This window comes from Typopeltis vanoorti, chromosome 18 (genome assembly GCF_054136105.1).
Source record: "Typopeltis vanoorti isolate ZY-2024b chromosome 18, IOZ_Tvanoo_1.0, whole genome shotgun sequence".
In the NCBI taxonomy this organism is placed as follows: Eukaryota; Metazoa; Arthropoda; class Arachnida; order Uropygi; family Thelyphonidae; genus Typopeltis; species Typopeltis vanoorti.
This window is the reverse complement of record NC_143566.1, coordinates 36787187-36812882: the sequence shown is the minus strand read 5'-3', so window position 1 is coordinate 36812882 and position 25696 is coordinate 36787187. Positions and strand designations below refer to the sequence as shown.

General features: G+C 34.4%; 1 protein-coding gene across 1 annotated transcript in view; it reads right to left on the bottom strand.

Moving 5' to 3' along the window:
* LOC150096593 (beta-alanine transporter-like) overlaps positions 1-25696 on the bottom strand; it is a 93380-nt gene that overhangs the window by 44478 nt on the left and 23206 nt on the right. The window contains exon 5 of the mRNA XM_090408655.1: positions 350-564. Coding sequence (XP_090264781.1) covers positions 350-564 — 215 coding nt within the window. The remainder of the gene's footprint in view (positions 1-349; positions 565-25696) is intronic.

The following is a 25696-nucleotide window of genomic DNA, read 5'->3' as shown; positions in this document are numbered from 1 at the left end:
TAATCTGAATAGTTTTTAAGATCTTTTGCGTAATTATAATACCGTTTGATTATTGCAGTGAATTCATATTTACAACAATGAAAGCGTGCTTAGGTTACAATTCTAGTTTTTAAAACAAGAACTAGACTTGCAACAGTCTGGTTTAATCAAAAACTGCAACAGGAGTTAGAAAAATCTTATTTTTTTTTCACGATTCCCGTTTACTTGTCTTTCTACGGCATATAAAATAATCCACTACATCTGCTACTTTGAAAAGTTCTTTTTTTTTTCATGACACGTATCCAACTAACAAGATAGAAGCACTCAAAGAATTGTTCTAAACTCCATTTCACTTTTCTTACTAACTTACCAGTTCGGCCACCTGCGGCGACAAGGCACAAACTTCCCCCTAAGGCACAACTAAGGAACATAGCGCATCGTCTTCCAAAGCACCACAGCATCACTGCCGACAATGCTACGCCACACACCTCGGAGATAGACGCAAAGGAAAAATTGTGATAAATATCTCCTGGAAGCTCTAGAGCGTAGTAGGTTAATCCAATACATGCTGTAGTACTAGTAAACCTAAAGTGAGAGAAAGAAAACGAAACAGTACTAATGAACTGCAGAAAGAATACGGCCAATGTGTATCAATAAAGATCTGACAGTAGTTGTGTAAATTAACAAGGAAAGCGCGAGATATTAGAATGGAAAATGACAACAACACATCGTTGTTCTCGAGGGCTGTTAGGTGCGTCAGTATTTATTTAGAATAATAGCGTAGCGACAATTACATGACACAAACGAATGCTTGCTATTAATATAAGTGTGAATAATGCTAGAAGATGAAGAAAGAGGTGTTAATGATATCAAATAGGAGAAGAGAGAGAGAGAGATAGCTCCTTAAAGAAGCCAAGCTTTGGAGCTAGTGACATTTTATTGCTATCAGATTTGGTGTTGGAATATTGAGCGTTGAATGCTAAACAGTTTTGTTGTCAGAGGAATGCATTTTTAAGTTTTATCGCTAATGGTAGCGTGTCATTTTTTTACGCCATCCGTATTCACTCCATCGACTACGTTCCCCCCCCCCCCCCCCACACACACTCCGTTCATTCTAGTAAAGATAATGCCTATATATGTTGTTCGGTAAAAACTATCACACTGTAAATATTTGCCTTCGAGATTATCTCCGAAAATATTATCTTGGATTAGCGAATATGTTAGAATATTTAATTGCGAGATTATTTGGTTTCTCCTTTGATATAATGCTTCTTCCAACGTAAAGTTGGAAGGACTCAATTCCATGCCAGTTATAGATCAAGTTATAAAACGAGCAAGCACTTATTAGGTTTGAGTTTGTTTCTGTTTAAGATGGATGAATTTTAACAATGTTTTGAATCTTTATTAAATGATGTCAAGTCATTCCAATTTGGTTTCGGTCGGAACATTATTTGGTGGTAATATTCGGAAAAACACTTCCGAATTATTGTTACAGATGGCAACAATTAAATTTATGTGATGAATCAACAGCCAATATTGAAATCAATGGGAAAAAATCATAAAAAGATGCATTTCCAGTATCTTTGATACATGTTCACGTCATATATCACCATAGTAATGAATTTAGACTTAAAGTATTGGCTTTATATTCTGTGGATACGTTTTGAATGACAAAAAACGAAATATTGTGTGATTTTGCCACTAAAATGGTCCATTTGAAGCCAATGTCATTCGAGTCAAACAGATTTGTTGTCTGTGCGTGCACAAGGACATAAATGAATAAAATATGTATTAACATTTGGGGAGACCCAAATATAATATAATATAATATGATTTCACATACAATGAAAGGCTCAAACTGCACGTGCATTAAGCATGGAATCATGGTCTGACACTACAGCATGTACGTGTACTTCGCGCGTTTCATTGTTGAATCTGCCGGATTCTGTGCTTATTGTGTTTGATTACATTCAGGATTCTAGATAAGCTGTCATAAGTTTTCTTCATATGCGAATAAGCCAGAGGTGTTGGAAGATATTTTTGTTCCCTTATGCAGCAAAACTGCTTTCAGTATTCCTAATTCTCCCACCAGTCTATTTTCTTATAAACTGCAAGCGATGCAGAAATTTTAAGTACAAATTTGTTGTAATTTAATATAAGAATTTCGGTGTCAGTCGTGGTACGAAAACCTTATTGGCTTGTATTTTATTTCTAACAATCTAAATGTAAAAATCGTTATTATGTATTAGGTAGAAACAAATGCACCTAAGATTTGACTTTGGACCATTAATAACATCATTATCTTTGTGGTTCTAACAAGCCCAAGCCTTTCCAAGTATCCTTGAATTTCGTATAACCGTAATTCGAGGATAAGCCACACCCCTATAAGTTTTCTTTTGTGTGTAAATTGCATGTGCTTTTGCTCAGTTGCAGGACGAAAAAAAAAAAAAAACCATGCCATCTTCGTATGAGACTTGCTAACTCGCCTTCATTTGAAAAGCCCTGATAATTCGAATCAGGATCCTTCCAATCAAAGGGTCTCTCATCTATACTGACTGAGCTACGGAGGCTAGAGAGAGCATTAATAAACGTAATTAGTTCCATTTAATCAACATTTATAATTATATACTTTTAAGACCCAAAGTGTTGTATATATATAAATTGGTACGTATAGTCTAGAGCAGTATTTCTCAAACTTCAGATATCCGCGTACAACTTCTTAAATTTTCATTTTTACCAAGTACCCTTTAATCAAAATAGTAATAATAAGTATATTTCACTGTAAATGTCTATTTTATTTGAATTTAGATGTACATGTAAACAAAAAAATAATTTATCTTTAATGGAACAAAATTTATAATGATACTATAAATTTCTACTTAATTTAAATAATTTATCATCAATGAGAAGGATACAATATTAACGTTTTCTTGCTGTTTACAGCTACTTATATCTGCTGTATTGCTCTCTTTTGTGCTTTTTATAAATCCAGTCTTTAACCAACTTATGCATTTGAAAACTAAAAAAAATTACCGTATTTACTCGAATATAACTCGCAATTTCATTTTTTCCCAAAATTAAAGCAAAAAAATCGTGGTGCGAAATATATGCGGGGATTTTCGGAAACTAAAGTTTTCAGAAAAAAACTGAAAATGGGTATGACTTACCATGAAACTCCTATTCGCTATCGCTACTTCCGGCCTCGAGAGCAGTTTCAGAGTGCATCGTCAAAGTCATCTATCCAAATAGCGTTGTCATCTTTCCCATTATCTCAAACAAAAATTACCAGTAATTTACAAGACTTGAGATACCTAATGAACAATCCTTCACAAATGACACAGTAATGGTAGGCTAGTAGAGATAGAGCAGCTATGAAGACGTGCATATGATTGGTGCGGTATTAACAAAAGATCGTGCAACCCAAAGACAAAAGCAAGCGGATAGTTGAGTTGAAATGCTAACTCTCTTTAACCGAATTCCATAATATCTGAAACACATTCACTATATATTTCTTAGATTTAACACGTTCACGAAGGGGTGGTGTCAAGCAAAACCATATGTTGCACCGGCAACATATGGTTTTGCTTGAGTCTATACAGCCGTTTCTGTTGGAGGGAAGATGCGATTCATTAGTTAGTGCCGTTTTTATCCCAGTTATCTCTAATTGCCCTATTTGTTCAGATATATTACACATCCTGCAAATGTCTCCGTACCTGATTCAGAGATATAATAAAACTGTTTTTCGTGCATCTGCTGTATATAGTAGCTGTTGCGGAGGACGTGTTATTTACCGCAGGGAGCGAGTTACTATCTCCCCGACGTTCAAGTCAGGGCGATAGTAACTGGCAATTTGAATAGGAGAATTCATACATAATATAATTTAATATATTATGTATGTCCCCCCCTCAATATACACGTATATATAATTTATTAAGAAATATATAGTTTAAATTCTTTTTTTCTTAATAATGATTCCATGCGTTAATGATGCATAGCCGAAAATTGCCACGAACTCCCTGAAAACCTTTCACGTATCCCCGGGGATACGCGTACCACACTTTAAGAAACACTGGTCTAGACTCTAGAGTACTGATTTTGTAGTTTTCCTTCACGTACTGCTGAAATTTTTCCATTAGTGAAGTATAGAAAGAAGTCTGTCTAAAAATTATCTGGTTACACGGGATTAGTTCAGACCTTTTTTTAAACTTTTTTAGCATTAAAACCAAGTACTATGCCGTACTTGGTTTTAATCTAAAATACAGATGTAATAAATATAACTAATATAGTATGCTTTAACATAGAACAAATGAGACAAAATACAAAAGAAAATTCTATTATTGGAAGACATACAAATATAACAAAATGTATAGTAAGGGATAATAAAATATATAAGGTGGGATTTACAATAATAAGTATAATTACATGTGTGTAACCAAGGACAATTGTAATACTGGTTACTAGAATAGAAAATAAGGATGGGATTGCAAGAACAAAACATTGACATTTATTGTCCTATATCTATAATATTAGATTAAATAGATTATTAGGTATACTGTTATTTGATACATGTTTAATAGATTATAAAGTTTATTTAATACATTATGATTATATTAGATTAAATATATATATAACATACACACACGCATACTTTTCTCCAGTATATTAATGTTTCGTCTGCTAACAATTTTATTTTATGTACTTGATTAATCAGTCAGATAATTTATTCTAGCTGTTAGCGGCTATATGTCGAAAGTGTTTGTGGACTATCTCTGTCCTGTTGGAAGCTGCCAACAAGTTTCTCCTACAGTGCAGATTATAATCCAAGTTATACAAGTGAATTTTATAATGTTCCTGACATTGTTAAACAGCAGTATAGGTAAAGTTCCGTAATAGCAATATATCAAGGTGGGTATACAGTTTTTCGATGGAATATAATGCTAGATAAAGAAGTGAACATTGCTATTATTTTAATACCCCCCCCTCAGCAAGTGATGCCATACTGGAGTGAGGAATTTATCCAAGAATAGTTTCAGGGATTCTATACTGACAAATTTTCTAACACGATACATTCTCTTGATAATATGTCTCATTTTGTTTGTCAAATACGAAACATGGGAATTCCATTTCAAGTTGCCGTTATTATATAGACTTAAGCATCTTATTGAATTTGCTTTTTTTTATTAACCACAATCACTTACTCTTACTTGATTGGCATTGTAATTTAAGTCGTGCCATATTTTGATGGATTGCGATCTAGCTTAAGCTGAATGTGCTAAGTTAAAGTACATATATTTCTTATCAAAATTTACTTTGAGACTATTGATATAAAGCCATTTGTTTATTTTTGTCATAGCCTGATTTATGTGGTCTTCTAATGGGCGATATTAATTTCTTGGTCAGTCAGAAGGGTTTCATCAGCAAAAAACAGTTTTTTGCCAAATGACATAGATTAAAAAAAGAATAGATCCTAGTACCGATCCTTGAGGTACCCCGTACTTTATATTTTGTGTTTCACTATTCTGTTTGCTAAAGTTAGTGTATTGTTTTCTGTTTGCTAAAGTTAGTGTATTGTTTTCTGTTAGCTAATATAGTTAAACCAATCATTCGCAATACTTCTGCCGTTTGTACACTTTACGATAAAATTGTGTTCCTTGGAACTATTCACTCACGAATTATCCATTTCCTTCAAAATACGATTTAAAATATGAATATACGAAAGAAAGCATAAATAATCAATGTGAAATATTCAATCAATAGAAAATGAATAGAAACTAATGACATATGAATAAAAATATTTTGAGTATTCAGAATTCGAGAGTAACAAAGTAAGGTAAATTACATTAAGTAGTCTCGATTCTAAGCAGTGCATACAAAAATACAATTCCTAGGCGGATACGATTTGAAGCCATCACACGAGACACTAAGCATTAGGAATGAAGCAAAAGTAAGTTGAGTTCTTTGAAACAAATGCTCTCAAGTAGAGTGGCTGCCGACTGGAGCATCTGATTCTTCTTAAATCAGTAAGATGTAGAGAGAGAGAGAGAGAGGAGTTTACTTTTAAGAAGTGAGTGTTTTTTTCCTTCTAACTCAGTTTTTTTATACTTAGCATCTCTTAAATATTGCACGGAATAGCTGTCATTAGAGAATGCGAAGTATTTTGATGGATGTTTTGGAAGAATTCTTATGATTTATAGGACAGATGAGTTTGGCTTTTAGCCTCTAGGTCTTGTAGAAAGCAAATATAGACCGTAAGGAAAGAGAGCGAAGTATGAAGATGACTGCTTTCTTCTTTATTTTTTTTAAAGGTAGAAATGTCACTGAATAATACGAATATATGGAAAGCTTAGAAAAGTTATTCCATTCGACTGGTAACTATGGAAACCAGTTTTCTTCATCATAGTGCAGCTCCCACATTTTCTAATTACAGTATATCCCTTTCTTATGAAACTACATGAAAATAGTGAATATATTACAGCTTTAAATCGAAGTAAAAATTGCTTATTGTTTGAGAAAGAAAAAAAAATATTTAAAAACACTCCGATGATTTTTTTTTAATATCCAGTTCGAAAACACATTAACCAATATATACGCCGCTTTCAACAATGATATGTGTTTACCTTTCAACGTTACCATGGTAACCAGTAGTTTTCATTATTTCGCTGCTTCTCCAGGTACCGAAGAATCCAAAATCAACGAATAGTGTCCAATGCTTGGATGCCAACCAGCTGAGTTCGCTTTCACAAGATTCACTAGAGTCTATGACCTCTGGAAACAACTCTGACATTCTTCTTAACTTACTGTTCCCCCCCCCCCCCCGTAATTAACACACTCAAGAGGATTGCACTGGTGTAATACTCCTTAGAGAGGAACGGTCGACAAAAATAAAAAAAATAAAAAATCACTGCTCAAGGCTCCGGCTTGGCTAAAGTTCTCTTTCTTTATCTTAATTGTCTTTATTCCCCATAGTACAGATAGTTAACAGATTTTTTTCCCTTCATCCAAGTCCATAACTGTCTTACAAGCAGGTGTAATTAGTGAAATATATTGATCTCCTGCAATGACTGAAGACAAAAGTATTTAGTAGGTTGACCGGAAAAGATTCTTTTTTATAAAATTCCGAGATCTAGATTATTCTTTGTTAATAAAATGTCGAATAGAAAAAATCTCCCAAATTAAAAATTTTTGATGACAAATCCATTTTGTATATAATATTTATGATTTAAATATTAATAAACAAGAAGTTTATTTTTAGACGGATTCATAAAATGAAATGCAGTGTCTTGGTTAGGTTTAAATTTTTTAAGCAAAATATAAAAACAAATTCATATTCAACAGATTCAAAATTCTGTTATGAATCATCAAAGGTGTTCTTTATAGCACATAAACCATTTAAGTGTAGATTCAATTGTTGTGATAAAGAATTTCACACGATACAAGAATGCTACTGCCAAATGCAACATTTTATTATTATCTAGGATAATTTCTATACTCGCATTTTTAATATTATGAACAAATTGGTTAATAACGTTTTATGTATTTTTACGATATAGTAAATGGAGTTTGTAGTCATGGATGTAGATTATAATCAATAAATTAAATGCTACATAGATCAGTGGATTAAAAAAAAATTCAGTAAAATATCAATAGATTAAAAGCCTCATACACCAACAGAATGTATCAATAGATTAAAGGCTACATAGATCAGAAGATTTAATCAATCTATATAAAGATCAAGAAATTAAAAGATGCAACTACAAAACATGATTGATTTATTTTTTGACTATCTTCTTGTTTTCATATCAGCCATTATGATTCCCATTTTTCATTTACCATCTGTTTTTTTTTTATTTTATTATTATTGTAATGTTTTTTGATGACGAGGAGATCTTCAGTGTGAGCTGATCAGAGATGAAATTTTTAGACGTACACTAACATACTGAGATATGATTTATTATTAATAATAACAATAGTATTTTAGTGTGGAAACATTCATTTTTTCTCTCTTTTGCCACTATTCGTTGGTTGATTGTCATTGCACACTTTATTTATAAATGATTTCCCCACCTTGAAACTACTTTCGACACGCTTATATTTGATCGCTAAAATTGTTTCCATTTCGTTCATTCTCTTTTCCTTTTCCATTCAAAAGAACTGAAATATCTCAGGGGTCCTGTGCATTTCTTTACTCTCACGGTTAAATGCTTCTAGCTTCGGTACTCTAATGCAGAACGGCTGGAAGTGGTGGTGATGAACATCTTACCACTTACACATGACTTACCTTAAGATCGTTAGCCTATTTCGTTCTTGACTACGTATGAGGTAGAAGTCTGGAAAGTTCTGATAAACGCTTACAAAAAATGATATTAAAGCAACAAATATAACCACAAGAAAGAACATACTAGTAGCAGAGTTATGAAGGTAACTTATATTCTTATATCCTCATATGTTCTTTCTTGTGGTTAAATCAATTGCGTTAATGTCATTTTTGTTGTAGGCGTTTATCAGAACTTTTCAGACCTCCCTCCCCCTTCTTTCGCAACATGTGGCGACAGCAGAACTGTTGCTATGAAAATATCACATCCGTCTGTATTAACGACAACCAAAACCATTTTATTAAATAGAGAGAGTTAAAGCACACCAAAACTTGAAAATAATTTAATCAATAGGTACTATTTGCAAAAAACTTTTACAAATACTTCAAATAACCGTAACGTTTTTAACCTACTGGATAAACGATGCTTCTGCAATACGGATATTTCTGCACTATATTTCGCAGGACTGCGTAAGTTAGTTTATTAGCTATGGAACATGCCGACCACGATTCTTCTAACCACAGTCGCACTCCATAATAAAGACCATGATTTAATATTTTTTTACCAAATCGGTGGTTCCATATCACTACATAAAATGACTACATTTATTTTACGAAAGAATTTGATGTTAAACATTCAGGTTATTGACACTTTGGTATGTTTTTCGTCTGTTCTTTGCTACCGTATGCGTTGATGCTTCGATATAATTCAAAATATGGAATTACAAATTTTTATTCCATGCACATTGAAGTTGAAACAAATTATGTATCATCATTTTCCAACGTTTCTTTTGAAATTTTTGCATCAAGTCGAGAGATTAATACCTACCCACTACTTCGAGAGAGAAAAAGAAGAAAACAAGCAAAAGAAAAAAAAAAAAAACCATCAAGGAAAGAAAAGCTGCCAAAATGATATGCGCTGGGGACGAGGTTAATAGTGTTCTAAGTCTCTCTCTGGTTTCATGTTTGCTAGCAGCTCCTACTTCAAATACGTTAACCGCAAATTTTTAAGAAAATTTCCATTATGAGCCGAGAGCTTATCATTACGGTATGATTTACTTTGGCAAGGTCTCTGAGGATCGGTGCAGGCACGGTCATTATCCACACACAAACACCTACTCTCTCTCACACACACAGAGCAAACTTGTAATTGCTTAAGACTTTTTTTCTACATGTAATAATAGATTGTCTAATACATCTTTTCTTTATAAACTACACATCAGTTCTTTAAGTAATCTGCTAGATACTTTCTTTTTTGCTAATGCCCTCTGAATGTAGATGACCACAAGATCTCATATCAGACCCACAAGGAATATTATCTTTCAGCCTTTGGATAGATTTTTTCAACGGCAAAATAAACTGTATCGATTTATCATTTGCATAATGATCGTCTTAATCCTAGTAAATGGCCCGAAGTTACAAGTATTTTAAATCCATATGTATACATATGGATTTATAATAATCCATATGTATACATCGTTCTTAGAATTTTTTCTAGCAAATTTGACATATTCAGGTTAAAACAATAATGACGCAAACACGGGTATCACCTTAAAAGAAATATAATCATCTTTTAAGAGCCCTTCACGATAATAAAATCAAGGTAAGATGAAAGCAAAAATAACTTCGTTGCTATTGATGGTCACATGGAATTATAAATAGAAAGATATCGACATCGTTTTAAATGAATTTTAAATACACAAATTATTCGCTTTTTTTTTAAATCTGTAAATAATTGAAACAATGCACTTTAATGAAACTCACTGCTAGTTAGTTTTAATATTGACTTATTATTAGAATCATTTGATCTATAATGATACATTTTCTTCTTCGATTTCTGTCTACAATAATTTTTCTACCCTTCTTAGAGTGCACGGAACCAGCTTACTTCGATCTGCAGAAATTCTTTTGATACTGGCAACGCTTTCATCCACTTGTCTTCTTTCCAAGATGGGAAAGAAGTTAAAAAGAATTATTAGTTAGAACCGGAACGAGCATTTTGTGTGATAATACATGCATTGTGATAGATACAGACCTTTATTGCCAATTACCCGAGTTACAGCGACTGTTCACGAGATTTATCTCCTCGGAGCTCAAAGAGTTCACAGCTGTTAAATTTGTAGCAGGACTGTTGGAGCTTCGCGATAAGAACCAATTGGCTATTAAGTTGATGAAAACGGATCTCTAGAAGAGAAATGAACTTTTCTGGTGTCCGGTGCTAAATATGGTTCTGTATGTGAGCTAAAAGACTCGCTCCCCCTTTCCTGGGCGATTCGGTAAGCTGCTAGTTTAAGGTGTAATGTGGTAGTCGTCATTGAACTTATCAAAATTAACAAAAGCTTGATCCATAAGTACAATTGTTTTCTAATTCTTCACTCCTCATCTCTGAACTGGAGCGTCGGGCATTGGTCAAGGGACGTCTGCCCCACAACAGTCCAGGCCCTCATTACATGCCTACTGGAAGAAGGGTCAAAAATTTCCATTGATCACTATCGTGAGATTGTGGAAAGTGCGCTCCGTAGGATTGCTGCAGTCATCACAACAAAAGTTCCTTCATCTTACTAAGGTGCCTCACACTATGGTGATCTTTGACTTCTTTCCAAGCAGTGTTATATTCGGAAAGAATGTTGTACTTGCTATATAAAAATTCTTATTAAAATGAGGATAGATTATAGTTTGTTTAAATTTTGTTTAATTTGTAGAAAATGTTTTTGAAAACACAATGGAGAAAAAAAGAAAGAAAGCAAACCGAGAGGTCAATTACCTTTAGTGAGATGGCTCGCAGTATATTCATTGAGATACAGAGAGTATTAGCGAGTATCTACTCCCTAGTCCATTATTCACGCAGCAGTTGATGTCAAAGGCTTCACTTAGAAAAATAGTCTCCCGAAGCGAACGTTTCTCTTCAGAGTTATTCTCACCCTAATCCAAGCAATAAATTTAAATACATTCGATGGAAAATTTTTCTTATTTTTAGTATTTTTTTCGTTTTTGAAATAATATTTTAATTCCTCCATTTGTTGTCCCTAAATCTGTTAGTTAAACTTCATCTTAAATGAACTGTTTAATCCTTTTTATTTATTTATTTAAAATATCTTTTTTTCTCCATATTTTTTATTCGAATTTCACACCAAAAAGTTGGTTATATAAATTCCGGAAAATTACAAATCTTCACAATCCTGATAGTAATATGGTCTGCTTTTACGCAATATCATGTTCATCCATTAAAGTTAGTGTATTCTTTAATCTTATTTAGGATTAATCTACTAATTATAGACTGAAAGAAAGATCCAGACTTAAGCTTATAACAAGGAAACCAACGCCAAAATATAGTGAGTGGTTTGTACGTACGTTAGCCTCGTGTGATGAGAAACAGCAGATGGAATGGTAAACAGAACAGTGACGCCCTCTGCAGTAAACAAAGGCGTTGAAATAATCCCGCAAATGCAATCAGATAAATCGCTGTAATGAAACTTTTTTGTATTTTTTTCTTATTCGTTATTATATTTTATTGTAATCAGTCAATCATAACTAACGGTCTGCTAACCCTTGCAAAGTGTTTTTGAATTCCCACCATGATGCTAACACAAGATGGCGCCACTAGAAACTGTGAATTTCATCTGTACTTGTATTACTAAAAGGTAATGAATTGTTCAGGCTTACTAAGCGACTAATTTATTTGTCGAAGCCTTAGAAAGAGCAGACAAGAAAAGTTCAGTTCAGAGCATTCATACGGCATTTAAACTTGGTGACGTGTTACAGTCAGATATTCATCAGAGTTATGAATGTTTGGACTCCTGGGGAGCCTATTGATAAACACGCTGAGAAAATTGGCGTGATGGTGTGATCTACAAGCGTTTCCTACATGTGTAAGCCATTAAAGCCATCCGCACGTGCGCCACAGCACTACCCTCTTCGTTCACGGTCGATAAACACTCTCACGCCACGTGGGAGCCGCGAGCGTGTAATGAACAGCACTGGGGGGTAGTTTGACTTCGATACGTGAACTTACTTTCTCAGTACTTGCTTTGGGTGAAAAATCATCTTGTACAGTCTGATCTGATTAATCATGGCTTGCATGGTTCACTTTAAGCAGGCTCCACACTCGATACTTTATATATAGACATTAGAAGTAGTGGGAATGTATCAGAAAATCCACTCCACATCCCTTGTGTATGTGTTTATACGTGTTATTAATCATAAATATTATGGCTAATGAAACTTATAAAATATGTTTGGGAAGTTTTTCTTTTGGAAAAGTAAAGCTTTTCATTTTTGCCGCCAGATGGCTGAACATATCCCGTCAGTATTTACTTCAATACACGATCTTTTAGAGATTTAAAAGGCGAATAAACTCGTTTATTCGCCTTTTAAATAATGTAATTGAGGGATCGGTAGTGGAAGGCGAAATGTATTATGTTAGTTAGCATCGTGTGTTCTCTGGCAGGTTTGTCTATTTTGAGAGGAGAAAAATCCTACCACTTTTTTTTTTTTATTTTTATGAGACTACTGCCGTATGGATCGAGAACGGCTAGCCAAATAGTTGTTCTAAATACGCCATGAAGTTTCTGGGGAAAAGGCGGTAGAGGGGGGGGGCGTGTTTTCCCTATATCAAAATATCTCCAATGGTAGAAAACATCAAATCCAATTACCGTATATGTCGGCGTATAAGACGACTCTCAAATACCACAGAAATCACCCTCGAAATCATGGGTCGTCTTATACGACGAGCATGAAAATGGAAGCTTAATTTTTTGGATGAACATTTAGGTAATTACAATACATCGTTATATAAGAAAATAGGCATTGTTTATAAACAAATCAGATTAATTTTTGTTATAAATTTATTAAAAATTACTAAAAAAAAAGAGAGAGAGAGAGAGAGAGAGCCCAAAGGCTTCACTTCGGCGATGCAAAATTTTCAAATTAAGTCGATATTAAATCCAACATTATTTCAAAGCCGAATTGAGAAACTGCAAGAGTTTCGTGCCGAATATAGAAACTATAAAAGTTTCGGCGGATCCAAGCGTAAGCAAATCTTTCATGGCAGGGGAAACTCGTAGTAAAGGTGGAGTAAGATCCGATCACTATCCTTAGTATTGCCCATCTTCACTATCCTTAGTTTTCATCTTCATCAGTGTCCCACAACAGATCATCTTCCATACCATCCATAAGATTAGAGATACTACACTTTTTAAATGATTTTATTACAGTCTCTAGTTTTACTTTATTCCATCCTTTGATCACAAAATTGCACAACATATCAAGTGATGCATCGCGAATAGATTCACCGTTTGTAAATGATTTTTCACCAGTCAACATCCAATTATTCCACTCTTCTCGCATGTGATCTTTAAATGGTTTGTTCAAGCAGACGTCTTGTGGTTACAATATAGAAGTTAAACCACCTGGTATAACCACAATTTTTGTGTTATTTTTTTCTAGAAGACTTAGTATTCTTAGTTAAATGACTACGAAACATATCCCGTACTAATAAACTGCGTTTCTTCATTATACCGCCTGGTCGCGTGTTCCATACATTATTTATCCATAATTTCACACCATTTTCGTCCGTCCATCCTTTTTCATGAAAACGCACAAAAACACCTGAAGGAAATTTTATCTTAGATTTAGTTTTACGTTTGAAGATGATCATTGGTTTTAATTTGGTTCCATCAGCATAACATGACACACAACCGTAAACCTTGTGAAATACGCCGAACTAGCACACTCTTACTACCTTTAGACTCCACTGTTTTATTGCTTATCATATCAAAGCTCATAGGAGTTTCATCCATATTTCTAATATTTGACAATAGAAAGTTATCTTCTAGTCTCAACTGAATAATAAATTTATGGAAACTGGTAAGTTTGAGGTCAAGATCTGCTGGTAGTTTTTGAGCACGTTTCGTTTTTTGTCATATTACCAGATTTTGTCTGTTCGTAAAACGATTACACCATCCTGAAGTAGTTTGAAATTCTATACTTTCATCCGGATTCAATCTTGACCATTTTAGCGCATATGCTCTAATCATATTTATTGTAACAAGATAACCATTCTGCCTTTGTTCGAATACCCATTCTGCAACGTGATTTTCCAGTTGCGGCCATCGGGCGTTCTCATTGCACATTTTTTCTTTGACATTTTTTAAAAATATCTTCTTTCTTCCTCCATTTTCTTACCATCTTCTCGGTTAACTTTCTTGCAGCAGCACAGTTATTAGTTTGTTTTGCCAATTCAGTTACCCTTATTTTAAATCGAGCTTCATACTTTCTTCATTTTTTTGTTGGTTCCATGATTTTAAATGATAACAATTTAAATCATCCTAAAATTAAAAAAAAAAGCGAAATTAATAATTAATAAAAATTGGGGCTAATCACTTTTAATTAGGGTCATTCGCGTAAATACTAAATCTATGCTATGCAAAAAAATAACGGATATGCATAGATATAAAAATAACGGATATAACCAACGTTGCATTAATACAAGAAAGAAGAAATTGGGGGGATCGTCTTATACAACTGACATAAGCTTAAAACCTAAAAATAGCCTAAAATTTAGGCCTCGTCCTATACGCCGATATATATATACGGCAATTATCTTGTAATAGAGAGTAGACTTCGAAGTATCATTTAGGTGAGTGAGTTTGGAAGCAAGTTTTTAGCAGGCATTTCTCGTCCTTCGAGGCCAGTATATACAATTGCAGACAGCCTTCATGACTGTGTCTCCCCCCCCCCCCCCCCCAACCAACCAACAACAACAAAAAAAGATTGCAAACCTATAGCGCATTAGTACTGCGGGGAGTCTAAGGAATTTTTTAAACACTTTTTAATTTTATTTATTTTTCACATAGTTCGGAAACAGTACTCTAGAGCAGCGTTTCCCAAACTTTTCCTACGACGGAACACTTCACAAATCCTGAAATTTTCATGGAACACCTTGGTTATTTTGTAATGTATTAATAATTAATTATGGCATAATCATGAAGAGTATTAGTACACTTGTGTATACGGTGTGACATGTCGACAAAAATAAAATTACATTTAAATCAGTTATCAATCACTGGACTAATGAAATCTTGTAGCATGTTGTAGTTTCCTGAGGACAACATCATTAAATTAATTTGTGCTGATTTTCATTGACATATTCCATTCTGATCACCAAAAATTTATAATATTATTATAAGTATTTACGAGTGAATGCAGACTTTTTCTCCTGTGTGCAGGTAGTTTTCCCCTCCTTTTGTACATCCTGGAGATCGCTTTGTAGGCTGGAGGCGGATGAATCAGTATCTGTTGCGTCACAAACACCTTCAATAAGAGATTTATTAATACCAGAATTAAACATAGTCCCTTGCCTCTTATTCATTTTAAAATTTAAATCTGCAGGCCTATTACTTTTAAAAAATCAAGGAGCTACGGTTTCGAAACTTTCACCCTACAATACGAACTTGCGAAGAAAGTATTCAGTATTACTAGATTTGAGAACCGGATACAGACTGCCTTGCTCTTCAATTTTAATAGAAAAATTTCTTTATACTTCCTTGCTGATTGGTCACTAACATTTGCAATACGATGTTATTTCTTTCAATTTTGAGAACAGAGGATACGCCGCCCATTGTTGTAATCGGCTTGCAGGCAATTTTTATGATCGGTCATAAACAGTGGTATTCTCTTTCCCAAATGTTGAAAGATTTTGATGTGTGAAAATTAACGATAATTCATGAATATTTCCATGTTTAAAAATATGCCGCTTGGTCACTGACATTTCCTTCAGTTTTGAGAACAGAGGATACGCTGTCCATTGTTATAATTCGCTTGCAGGCAATTTTTATGACCGATCATAAACAGCGGTATCCCTTTCCCAAATGTTAAAAGGTTTCACATGAACGATACACAGATGTTATTAGGCGTTCTGGGTCTGAGCCTTTCGACATATTCACGAATATTATTCTCCTCAGAATATTTCCACTATAAAATATTTATTCATGAAAAATGCTTAGAAAACTAAAATGACAAATTCCAGGAGAACCTCTCGCGGAACCCTTATTCACCTTCCGCGGAACACAGTTTGGGAAACCCTGCTCTTGAGATCAAATATGGAACTTTATCAAGCCAATTCAAACCTCCCATCTAAAGACAATCACAAACGTCCATGCTGGCTGGATTCGAACCCGCAGCCTGTTAGATGAAGACGAGGTATGTTAACCATTCGAAAAACCAGGCTGGCAACTGCATACTCTTTGATGGATTCATCTTCTGTTTTCGGGAGAAATAACTCTATTGTATTAGGATAACCCACCTCCACCTTAGAGCATTCACTTCAGTCATTAGCTGAGCTAAGATCAAGAATAGACACAAGTTAACAAATTTTGAATTATGTTTTTAGGATGATAGTAAAGATATATTGATAGCGGAATGCGGTATATTTTCGAATCTTTATATATAAGATGTCTTGAGTGAAAATTCAAGAATTTTCGTATATAAGATATAATATTCATTAACTTTTTTTTCTTTTGAAAATATTACATATTTTTTAGATCTAAATGAAAACTCTATATTATAAAAAAAAGAAGCTAGTTTTTTATATTCCAATAATAACAATCTCCTTATAAAATTTCACAAACAAAGACTATTTAATTTTTCTATTAAATAGGGACCCAAATATTCAGAGTAATATTAAAATTCTGAAAGACGTTCGATTCTGACTTAGTATATCTTAAGACTTTCCCCAATTCAATCTCACGACAGACGAAAGGCATACAAATTATTTGAATTCCAATAGATTGCGCTTCTTGTCCTCAAACCTCTGATTAATGTCATCTTCTTGGCGGGATTTGACATGAAAGCAATCACCAAGGAAGCGAAGGTTCTTTGATTAACATTCCACTCTTCATTTCTTTTCAATTCCACGTTTCTATTCTGTTTCCACTGTCGATTAGAACTCGCAAAACACCATAAGAGAAAACAAATAAAACGGAGAAATATTTGATTTCTACAAACTAGAGTTTAAGGAATGTACCGTCTATTATTATGCAGAATGATCTTTTATATTGGAAAGCTTGCCCAGAAAATACTACAATTGCATAATTTTCATTGTTATGGCTGCATGAAGTATCTCTCGGTGTCAAGAGGAAGTGACGTAACGGAAGAAGTCGCACGTCACCTCCGTTTTCAACTTTTCTCACTTAAGTTGTAAAAATATAATTTTATAAAATTTATTCAGTTATTTAAATTTAATTTAAAGCAATATTTCGTCCCAATAAAGAATATTGTTATTTTGACTTACCATAGTATTAGAAGTAGAATTGTTTTGCGTCGTGTGTTTGGAGTTTGAAAGAGATCAAAGCAATCTTCCTTTCGAGTGTCATTCTGTCGGGCATCCTGGAGAGCGCTTTCTACTCGAAACCTTCGCTAGGAAAAAGGGTTTTGATTAACACACAAAAGTTTCAGATAAGAACGAGAACATGTTAACAGGTCAATGAAATGTTATAGACAACACTGTGTCGTTACAGGTACTGCGCTCTTGCAAATGATCTTTACCATTTCGAAACATTTATTAACAAATAAATAAACAAGACCTGAAGGGGTTAGAGATATGAAAATTAAACCATTGAGATGAAACTTTTAAAATTTCTAGTGCGTCCGTGAGAGTTGTCGTAACCTTAGCGATAAGTGTCGTGTCATTATGGCTGCTGCTCAGTAGAAAGTTTTAATTAGTGGTTTCATTATTCTAGATCTGTAACCTTGATTCAGAGATGATTTCGAATGAAGTTTTGAATGTGGAATCGTTTATGGAAATATAAACATCTCGGATACTCTCCAGTAACCGACTGGACTCGACATAAAATCGTCAAGCGTTCTTCAGAATTACTAAAAGAGTAGAAATTCGTAGATACTGCGGCCGCCCACATAGAATATCTTATGAAGCAACTAAAACTAAAGTGTAACATGTTTTAGGCATTGAAAGCAGTTACAACGGTAGAGTCACAAATTTTAGTTTTTGCGTTAACTAATGAAAAGAAGTAGAAGATAAAAAGCTTTTTTTTTCCCTCTAAGAAAGCCATTTCATTAGTCCTGAAGGATTAATTAACATAGCATGGGGATCTTGACTCTGAAAAACCATTAGCAGTAATTAACTAAAAATGAAAAAAAAAAAAAAAACTCTTGTGCACTGTCTGAAAAGGTGTGCGGCTTATTTTCTTTTAACTGAAAAAAACATACAAACACGATTATCATTTCATAAAGGTTATTTCTCTTTGAAAAATAACCTGTCTTGCATTACTGCTAGGCTTTCATGTTCCAGGCTGTAGCCGTTAATTTTTTTTATATTTTTTGTGATTATGCTACAGATACTCTTTATTTCAGTAACGAGCTCATCTTGAACAACGAGAAAAAAAAATTAGATTAGCCATTGAAAACATGACTAGCTTTCTTCCTGTGTACGTGTGTGCGCTCGTGTGTTTGTATGTAGGGCCATCACTTAGTCATTATAGCATCTATTAGAGTAACCAACGGTGTTCAGTTGAACACAGATAATATTAATATTACCTGTGAATACAATCGACTTGTTCTTCTTAATAAGTTTCAATTTTTAAAGTCTTTCGCATCTTATATGTCTTTGTAACAACTATTAACTTCCGGTTATTTGAAGAAAACTATGTAAGAGATTGGCTTATCTGTAAAGCACGGAAGAATGACAAAAACATATTTGTGGCACTTGGGTGGGAAATAACAGGTGCACATGGAAGAAAAACTGAGTTTCAGGTAAACTGAAAGAAAGAGCCTTTATAATAATGACATTGTATAAATTATCACCAACAAACAGCAAAACAACTCACACACTATAAAAAGCATTCTCACAATATAGAAAGCTTTCATTATTCTTTGTCAAACATTCCGTGCTTTAAGGAGCATATTTCAAGTAGATAAGGGCATGCATAGTCACTTAGATGTTATCATTCTCAGCCATCATCACTTTTAATAAAAAAAAAAAAAGAAAGAGTATCAGAAACACAAAAATGAAACTAAAAGAATGGTGATAGAACAAAAACGCAAAAATAAAAAAGAAAGGCAAGTATAATCCATAAATGGAGTACGTAGGATCTTAAAGGTATTCATCAAAACATTCTGTGTTTAATACTGGTTTCGGTAGCAAAAAATACCTAACGAGGTCTGTCAAATAAATTTCACTTTAAGAACCAAAACACTCATGTTTCGGGGATATTCAACAAAGGGACGGGATGTATTTCCTTTCCCCCCTATAAATACTGAATTTATTGAACAATTAATCTGTTTTATTTAAATTTTGGTCTACGTGCGAGATTCAATAGACACGAATGCCAAATTTCGCCAAAATCGGTCAAGTGGCTGAAAGGCGAAGAGTCACCTTTGACAGCATACAGAAGAATTGTTATCTTAACTTCACTCTAATGTGATAAATAACCCCTAAAAGCATCATCTAAGCAAAGAAAATTAAAAAAAACAAAAAACAAGAGTTATATCGAAAGTATAGAGAAAAACGGAAAAAACACAGGAAGATCACACACACACACACACACACACACACACACACACACACACACACACACACACACACACACACACACACACGCTTAAAGTTTTATAGAAAGGTACCTTGAGATTTATGACGTAATCCGGCGAAAGACTCCTTCCGTTAGTCCGGGCGATGTTCCTCATTAGACGACCGGCTTCCTCGTATCGTCCGTTGCTTAGTAACCACCTCGGCGACTCTGGAAGAACCCTGATCGACTGCTGAATTATTGCGAAAGGCCACCAGATGAAAGTACATTGCATACACTAAATAAGAAATTCTTAATGCGTTAAACGCAGCAAAAGTTTGCTGGGAGTGATCGTAACACCTCAGCGACCACATTTGATTAGTTGCCCTAACTTCTTTTCTGCTAAGCAAAAAAGGCAGCGAGTAAAATCTACTGGGGGAACGGGGGTATTACTGACTAATCTAGTTCGCATTTTGTTTCTTGGAGCAGCTTAGAAATAACAGCACAACATTTTTTTGTATAAATATGGTCTGAGCAAAGAAGCAGTTTTTGCTGTAGATGGAATAAACAGAAAATCTGTATTTTCTGAGAAATCAGGATTTTTTTTTTATATTTTTTTTAAACGATTTACTGTCTTTGGTGTGTTCAAACTTATAGGTATCTTCCGAATGAAATTCTATTTTCCAACCGATTTGATTATTTTTGTGTGTGTTTCTCGTCTGCTTGTGATTTGAATTGTTATTTGATGCTCTTATACGAACACACGATTGGAAATATGGTAGTTGTTGGCTTTTTTTTTAGTATTAGTTGCGTCGGAGTAAGCCAGAATAACTAATGCTGTGATGTATTTGAACGAAGCAATTGTGTTTTCTATCTTCTTTGCGAGTTGGAAAAGCAAGCATTCTTTGGTTGGAAAAGATTTGGGTTCTAATCCGCTCTAGCGCACAAGAAAAATTTATATGGGTTTTTCAATTGAAGATGCGGAGGCAATCAACTTATCGGTAAAACAATCAACTATTGCACAACATGCTCTTTGACGATTAAATCAGGTTACAATTACAATTAAATCAGGTTTCAGCTCTGTGTAATGCGAGTTCGAGTTCCAATCTGATTTGCTTACACTTGCATAAATAAGATGTTATATTCATTATTATTTTTCTTGAAAAATTCTTCTGGTCATGACGAGAGGAATAAATGAAAAGTGCCTTTCTTGGACTCCTTAGGGGTGTAAGGTAAAATAGTAATAATTATTATTTTTCTCCTTCCAATTGTGGCGACAGTATAACCTCCATGAAAAAATTCCTATTCTATACTGGTGTAAGCATAATTACAAAAAAAAAACTGTTCGATACCGGACTTGTTTCTGAATGGAAAACCGGAGCTTCTAGAAGAAAAATAATTCTAAACCCAGCAAAAGAAAGACAGAAAAATATCGCAGAAGGTGAGCCATATACGGACTGTCACCGAAACCAATGTATTACACTATATGACTATAATTTAAACTTTACAATAGTTAACAATATCATTAATAACAATAAAAAATTGAATATTAAAAATTGAACAGGTCTGTATCACTTATCATTTATTCCCACGCTATCTTGTAAAATACAATATAAAAACACCTATCACCGATATCTCATGTAGTAAGTACCTCAGTTAGTGATATTACATTCCAGCAATATCTATACTAATTGATAAAGGAAATAATTCAAAGTCTAAAAGAAATAAAAACAAAATGACTCAAGTCATTACATTTGTTTTATATAATATGTGCTGTCAAGTGATCCCTGGCATCGACAATGAACACGATTTAAGTTCTGTAAATCAACATCGTGTACTTGTTTCACATGATCGTTAAAAACTTCAAATATTTTTTGCAATAAAAATTCAATTATTAAGACAGCGGCGATTAGTCATTTCAAAAGAAAGTGCACGTTTTCCACTTATAACTTTTCACAGCTAACTGTTTCTAGTACCCGTCTGTTGTGATGTCATGGTGCAGCATCCATATTGTATGGTTAAGTGATGATACCAAAACGGTATGTAATATTAAGAAGTAGAATAGAAAAACAGATTTATACGTAAAAATAATTAAATAAAATCATTTAGTCCAAACTGCGTTTAACCGTCAGTTAACAAAGAAAAACAAATACACGAAAACCATTTAAAAATGGAAGAATTTCAGTTGCTTATCTGTTTATCGAGATTTAATATAATATATCTTCATATGAATTACAGAGTGAAAGGATAGGGTATTATTGAGCTATACAATGCTCTGATCATGGCAGGAGGGTAACAGCAATAGCCGAGTCTCAGTTAAACTTCATTGGCTACAGTATTGCCATCTGTTACTCTCCCGATACCCATTTTAGTCGCCTCGCACGACATGCATGAGCTATATTGGGGCTATTCTTATCCCGGCCACCACACGGGAATACTTTTAACTTTCAACTTTATTGGTTTAGAGGGTGAAGCAGATGCTTTTCATATTCCCCGCTGTCTGATGAGGAAAAACTGTGAGAGGGAAAATATTAATGAGCCTGTTGTTCGCCCTGAGTGGGCCTGAGGATTAATCATTGAGGTTGCAGTTTAGAATAGCTTTTGGTCTTTTGTACTTGGTGTAATCTGTTTCGTCGTAATTTGCAGCTAGTTGAATTCAATTATTAGGATGGACAGATGCTATTGAAAAGAACTTAGTTGCTATAGTCTGCATGAAGGTATAAATATAGGGGACTTCTGTGTCCCGGTGAAGTTGCACAGTGCGTATGAACCATGGTACGTTCAGGATTATTCTGAGACATTTATTCTGCACACGTTGTAGTTTGAGGATATTAGTATTAGCAGTATGATTCCAAGCCGGAGAAGCATAGATGAGTATAGGACGAATAATCAATTTATATAAAAGTAGTTTGATTCTGATGCTCAATTTGCTGCTTCTGTTTATTAGAGGATAGAGCTGTGCAATGATTTTTGATGTCTTTAAACATTGAGACTTGATATGGGAGCTGAAAGTCAATTTTCTGTCCAACAATATGCCAAGATATTTGATCTCAGACTACCAAGGGATTTCTGTGTTAAACAGGAGAACGTGTCCAGTAGTACGGCTATGCTTTTCTGAGGATTTATTTTGATTCGCCATTTGGTGAAATATTGTTCAATTATCAGTAGATTTTCCTGCAAGGTGCGGTTTTAAAGATCTGGCTAGTATCGCTGTATCGTCCGCATACGAAGCCTTGATAGAAGATAGTGGGGTTGTGTGGAATATCACACATATAAATGGAGAAAAGAGTTGGTGCCAGTAGTGATCCTTGTGGGACACCAGCTAAGATACATTTTTGTGTGGAGAGTGTGCCATTTAACTTAACTTGCATGCGCCTATCATAGAGGTATGATCTGATCAGGTGAACCACTTCCAATGGTATTTCAGATGTTATCATTTTATATAGCAAGTCGTAGTGCCAGACTTTGTCGAATGCACTGGCTATGTCAATGAAAACAGCCCCAGTGCATTGACGCCAGTTAAATCCCGTGGTAACATATTCTACCAATCTGTATACTTGTTGTGTAGTACTATGAAATTGTCGGAATCCAAATTGCTCCTCAGGAAGAATGTTTAATTTGTGCACTAGTTCTTGGAGTCTGGTGAGAATTACTTTCTCGGAAAGTTTGCCTAGGTTGGAGATGAAGCTAATTGGTCTGTAGTTTTGAGGTGATCGCGGGTCTTTTCCTGGTTTATGGACTGGGATTACATCTGCTAGTTTCCAGTGGGAAGGAAAATATTTGTAGTGTAAGATGGAGTTTATAATGTTAGTCAGATGCACAATAGCTGTGTGGGGTAGTAGTTTTATCACCCTGTTTCTGATTCCATCAGGTCCAGGAGCCTTTTTGTTTTTAAGATTCTTGATTATGTCGTATAATTCTGTAGGTGATGTGGGTGCAATTTGACTAGAGCATGTGACAGAAAGATTGAGCGAAGATCTGACATGTCTGTGAATCTTGTATATGTGATTGAAGTCGAGATGGTCATATGAGGAAGGAATACTTTTAGTCCTTATTCTTATAAGGACTGGCTTAAAGGGGCGAAGCAAGAATGCTTTTCATCTTCCCCGTTATCTGTAGAGGACAGTGTAGGGATAAGGTGTTATTGAGCTATTAAAGCTTTGATCATGGCAGGAGGGTAACAGCAATAGCCGAGCCTCAGTTAGAGCTTCATTAGCTACAGCATTGCCATCCATTATCCTCCAAGGGTATTGGATTGAATGAATCAATCACCGCATCTCACGGTCGATTGATTCCTCCTCCGGAATACTTTTATTACGAGCATGCATTTATTTATTAGATAATATTTCATTTTCAAAAAGAGTGTATGAATGAACATAACATATTTTAAAAAATATTAAATTTCTATTTAATTTTTTAAAAACATTTTATCAATAAAGTTGCAAAATAAGTGCATATATCGTTTTTTCTTTTTCAAAGCATGAGCTATATTGGGCTATTCTTATCCCAGCCACCACACGGGAATACTTTTATTATACCTTATAAGGACTGGCTGAAATTGGCGAAGCAAGAATGCTTTTCATCTTCCCAGTTATCTGTAGAGGACAGTGTAGGATAAAGCGTTATTGAGCTATTAAAGCTCTGATCATGGCAACAGCAATAGCCGAGCCTCAGTTAGGACTTCATTGGCTACAGCATTGCCATCCATTACCCTCCAAAGGCATTAATCACCGCATCTCACGGTCGACTATAACCTCCTCCGATTACTTTTATTACGAGCATGCATTTATTTATTAGATAATATTTCATTTTCAAAAAGAGTGTATGAATGAACATAACATATTTTAAAAAATATTAAATTTCTATTTAATTTTTTAAAAACATTTTATCAATAAAGTTGCAAAATAAGTGTATATATCGTTTTTTCTTTTTCAAAGCATGAGCTATATTGGGCTATTCTTATCCCAGCCACCACACGGGAATACTTTTATTATACCTTATAAGGACTGGCTGAAAGGGGCGAAGCAAGAATGCTTTTCATCTTCCCAGTTATCTGTAGAGGACAGTGTAGGATAAGGTGTTATTGAGCTATTAAAGCTCTGATCATGGCAACAGCAATAGCCGAGCCTCAGTTAGGACTTCATTGGTTACAGCATTGCCATCCATTACCCTCCAAAGGCATTAATCACCGCATCTCACGGTCGACTATAACCTCCTCCGATTACTTTCATTACGAGCATGCATTTATTTATTAGATAATATTTCATTTTCAAAAAGAGTGTATGAATGAAGATAACATTATATTTTAAAAAATATTAAATTTCTATTTAATTTTTTAAAAACATATTTTATCAGTAAAGTTGCAAAATAAGTGTATATATCGTTTTTGTTTTTCAAAGCAGTGAAACGTAAATTCTTCCTAGAAACAAAATTTCGGTATTCCTACATATTTATCTCAATCTAGTGTATGTGCATCCAGGAAGATTGAGATAAATTTGGCCACATCATGAGAATACCACAAAGCGTGGTCATTGCAGAAGAAATAGCAAACAGGTATCAATGCGTGTCGGTATTTTAATTAAATTGTGAATCAGAGTAACTTGCCAAAGACGCTGGCGAGGCGTCTTGTAGTTACATCCCCTGCTCCCCCTCACCCTCGTAGATATTCTACGGGGAGAGGCCATCGTCCTGCAGTGCGGTTACGCTTAATAAGATAAGTGTTGAAGTGATCCTGCACGAACCACTTAAAAGGATTGTAAGAAAACTCTATTAGTCTTTTGGGGACTTCTTTTCTTATTTGATATGTTAAGGATACATCGACAACGCTTTCAAGTATCACCCACATCGATCGAATTAATGTAGTGATAGTCGCTCTGGAGAAAAA